The following is a 3,202-nucleotide window of genomic DNA, read 5'->3' on the forward strand; positions in this document are numbered from 1 at the left end:
GTATTTTCAGAAACATCACTTTCTGCCAAAATGTATTCTTTGATGGTTCCTTTAGAAACTCGTGATTCTCACTTTGCATGGCATTTCTGAATAACTTAATGTGTGAGTAGAAATATCAACTCCTCTAGAGCCTGATTCAGGCCCATCTCATAGATTAGGCTCTGGCTATTCTTTATTGTATTTTTATTCTTGGACAACCCAAGGCCCTTCCTCTTCCAGCTGAGGTGCTGATCTTGCCTCTTTCCCTGACACTAAAAGGGAATCTGAAAAAAATTGAGAATTTGATTTCTAATGAAGGCTTTTTCTCTGTGACCACAGCTGGGGACTTTTGCTCATACTTATGGCTACAGGAAATTGGACAAGAATAAGTGAGTTTATCCTCATGAGCTTCTCTTCCCTGCCTACTGAAATACAGTCATTGCTCTTCCTGACATTTCTAACCATCTACCTGGTCACCCTGATGGGAAACAGCCTCATCATTCTGGTTACCCTAGCTGACCCTATGCTACACAGCCCCATGTACTTCTTCCTCAGAAACTTGTCTTTCCTGGAGATTGGCTTCAACCTAGTCATCGTACCCAAAATGCTGGGGACCCTACTTGCCCAGGACACAACCATCTCCTTCCTTGGCTGTGCCACTCAGATGTACTTCTTCTTCTTCTTTGGGGTGGCTGAATGCTTCCTCCTGGCCACCATGGCATATGACCGCTATGTGGCCATCTGCAGTCCTTTGCACTACCCAGTCATCATGAACCAAAGGACACGTGCCAAACTGGCTGCTGCCTCCTGGTTCCCAGGCTTTCCTGTAGCTACTGTGCAGACCACGTGGCTCTTCAGCTTTCCATTCTGTGGCACCAACAAGGTGAACCACTTCTTCTGTGACAGCCCACCTGTGCTGAGGCTGGTCTGTGCAGACACAGCACTGTTTGAGATCTACGCCATCGTTGGAACCATTCTGGTGGTCATGGTCCCCTGCTTGCTGATCTTGTGTTCCTACACTCACATTGCTGCTGCCATCCTCAAGATCCCATCAGCTAAAGGGAAGCATAAAGCCTTCTCTACGTGCTCTTCACACCTCCTTGTTGTCTCACTTTTCTATATATCATTAAGCCTCACATATTTTCGGCCTAAATCAAATAATTCTCCTGAGGGCAAGAAGCTCCTATCATTGTCCTACACTGTCGTGACTCCCATGTTGAACCCCATTATCTACAGCCTGAGAAATAGTGAGATGAAGAATGCCCTCAGCAGGACGATATGCAAGGCCCTAGCCCTCCAAAACTGTATCCCATAGGCCTTAGGAAGCAAGACTGCATTTTACTGGATGAGAAACAGTGAGTCCCAGATTTGAGATTCCTTTCTGTATCTTTCCACATATCCAATGAGATGAAGCACAGCTGCCATTTCCAAATGGCTTTTGGAAAGCTGAGAGGAGAGAATAGAGCACAGAAGTAGTTTCAACCTAGCACCACCAATTAAGAAAACTTCTCTGTCTGCCCATTGTAGACTTACATTGTTTTTCTTATTTCAATTGGTATGTCAGCACTTCTGTGGCCAAGTATTTCCAGATATTTACATTTGTGTGTGGCATACATTGTGTACAATATGAAAATGCTAGTCATTATAACATGGGAGCACACATAGTAACAGAGGGTAAAACCCATTAAAAATCATCTTGTCACTTTTCTTTCTCTGAGCAAATCTGACTCTCCATTCATGAGATAGAAAATCCCATGATCTTTCCCAACACATAACTCTCCTCACCATCTTACTTCAGTTCTCATGCCCTTGAGCAGTGTTAGTTCTTTTAAGCTTACTGGTATGCAGTATGCATGTACAAGAATAGATCAAAAGTTCACATGCGTATGCCTTTGTAACCCCAATAACCATTTCCTTCTCACTAGACTTTTCCCAGGAAGTATAACCTGATCTTCCCTAAGCTGTCTATTCCATATTCAGGTTCTTATGTTTTGTTGAAATAATGTCGCAAATTTCAGTCATAGCTTTTAAAACAAATCCCAGCTAACTTCAGAATAAGTCTTCTTTAACCACAAGATTTCTCCTTATTATAACCTGATAGTACTCTGTTGGTAGATGTGCCCTAATTTAGCCAGTCTTTTAGTACTACAAATCATGCTGTACATAACAGACTTATGCATATATCTTTTTTATATTTTTGCTAGTGTACCTGACAATTAGAAATCTAAAAACTGGATTTCTTGGGCAAAAGTTAAATACACGTTAAATAACGTTGCTGTATATTGATTGTCTATCTAGCTCTCCTCTGAACTTACTGTACCATTTTATGCTCTCACCAGCAATTTATGAGGTGTTTGTTTCCCCATAACACGTCAATAACATTTGTCATGAAACGTTTAGAATTTTGATTATTTAATATTTTATAAAAACTCAATGAAATTTTAATTTGAAAAAATTTTGAATAAAAAGAAATGGATGATTAAATCAGAGAAAAGACAAACTTCTGAGTTATAGATTAGATAATTAGCAATTGGTGATGTCTTGGTGTTTCATTTTCACTTTTGAAAGTTTCTTTATTTTAGCTGAATCTATCCCATCTCTCAAGACTCCATCCACTGTGAGTCCTCAAGCGGCATAAATCACTCCTTCCTATATGCACCCATTTCAAGTTTATTAATAAATAAGTTTTGTATGTACTACATGTACAAAATGTACATGTACTTATTTTTACATGCTTGTCTTCTTCCAACATTTCTGTAACTCTTCAAAAATAAGAACTGCTCAAATGTTTCTGTTTTGTTTTGTTTTGTCTTCGAGACAGAGTCTCTCTCTATCACTCAGACTAGAGTTCAGTGGCAGAATTATGGCTCACTGTAGCCTCAAACCCCTGGGCTCAAGCCATCCTCCTGCCTCAGCCTCCCTAGTGGGTGGAAATATAGGTGTACACCACCATACCTGGTTATTTACAAAAAATTAGTAGAGACGAGGTCTTGCTACACTGCCCAGGCTGGTATCGAACTTCTGAGTTCAAGCAGTCCTTCTGCCTGAGCCCCTCAAAGTGCTAGGATTACAGGTGTGAGCCACTGCATGCAGCATAAGTGTTTCCCTTTCCTTTCCTTTCCTTTCCATTCCATTGCTTTCCTCTTTTCTTTTCCCTCCCTCCCTCCCTCCCTCCCTCCCTCCCTCTCTCCCTCCCTCCCTCCCTCCCTCCCTCCCTCCCTCC

General features: G+C 41.4%; 1 protein-coding gene across 1 annotated transcript; it reads left to right on the top strand.

The window, feature by feature from the left end:
- The first annotated feature begins 326 nt into the window (after positions 1 to 326).
- Positions 327 to 1,367, top strand: LOC116525347 (olfactory receptor 10A2). The gene has a single exon (XM_032241152.1). It carries the CDS (start codon positions 341 to 343, stop codon positions 1,292 to 1,294), a length of 954 nt encoding a protein of 317 aa, XP_032097043.1. The 5' UTR covers positions 327 to 340; the 3' UTR covers positions 1,295 to 1,367.
- Positions 1,368 to 3,202: the final 1,835 nt, after the last annotated feature.

This window comes from Sapajus apella, unplaced genomic scaffold (assembly GCF_009761245.1).
Source record: "Sapajus apella isolate SASKATOON/1434 unplaced genomic scaffold, GSC_monkey_1.0 scaffold47, whole genome shotgun sequence".
Lineage (NCBI taxonomy): Eukaryota > Metazoa > Chordata > Mammalia > Primates > Cebidae > Sapajus > Sapajus apella.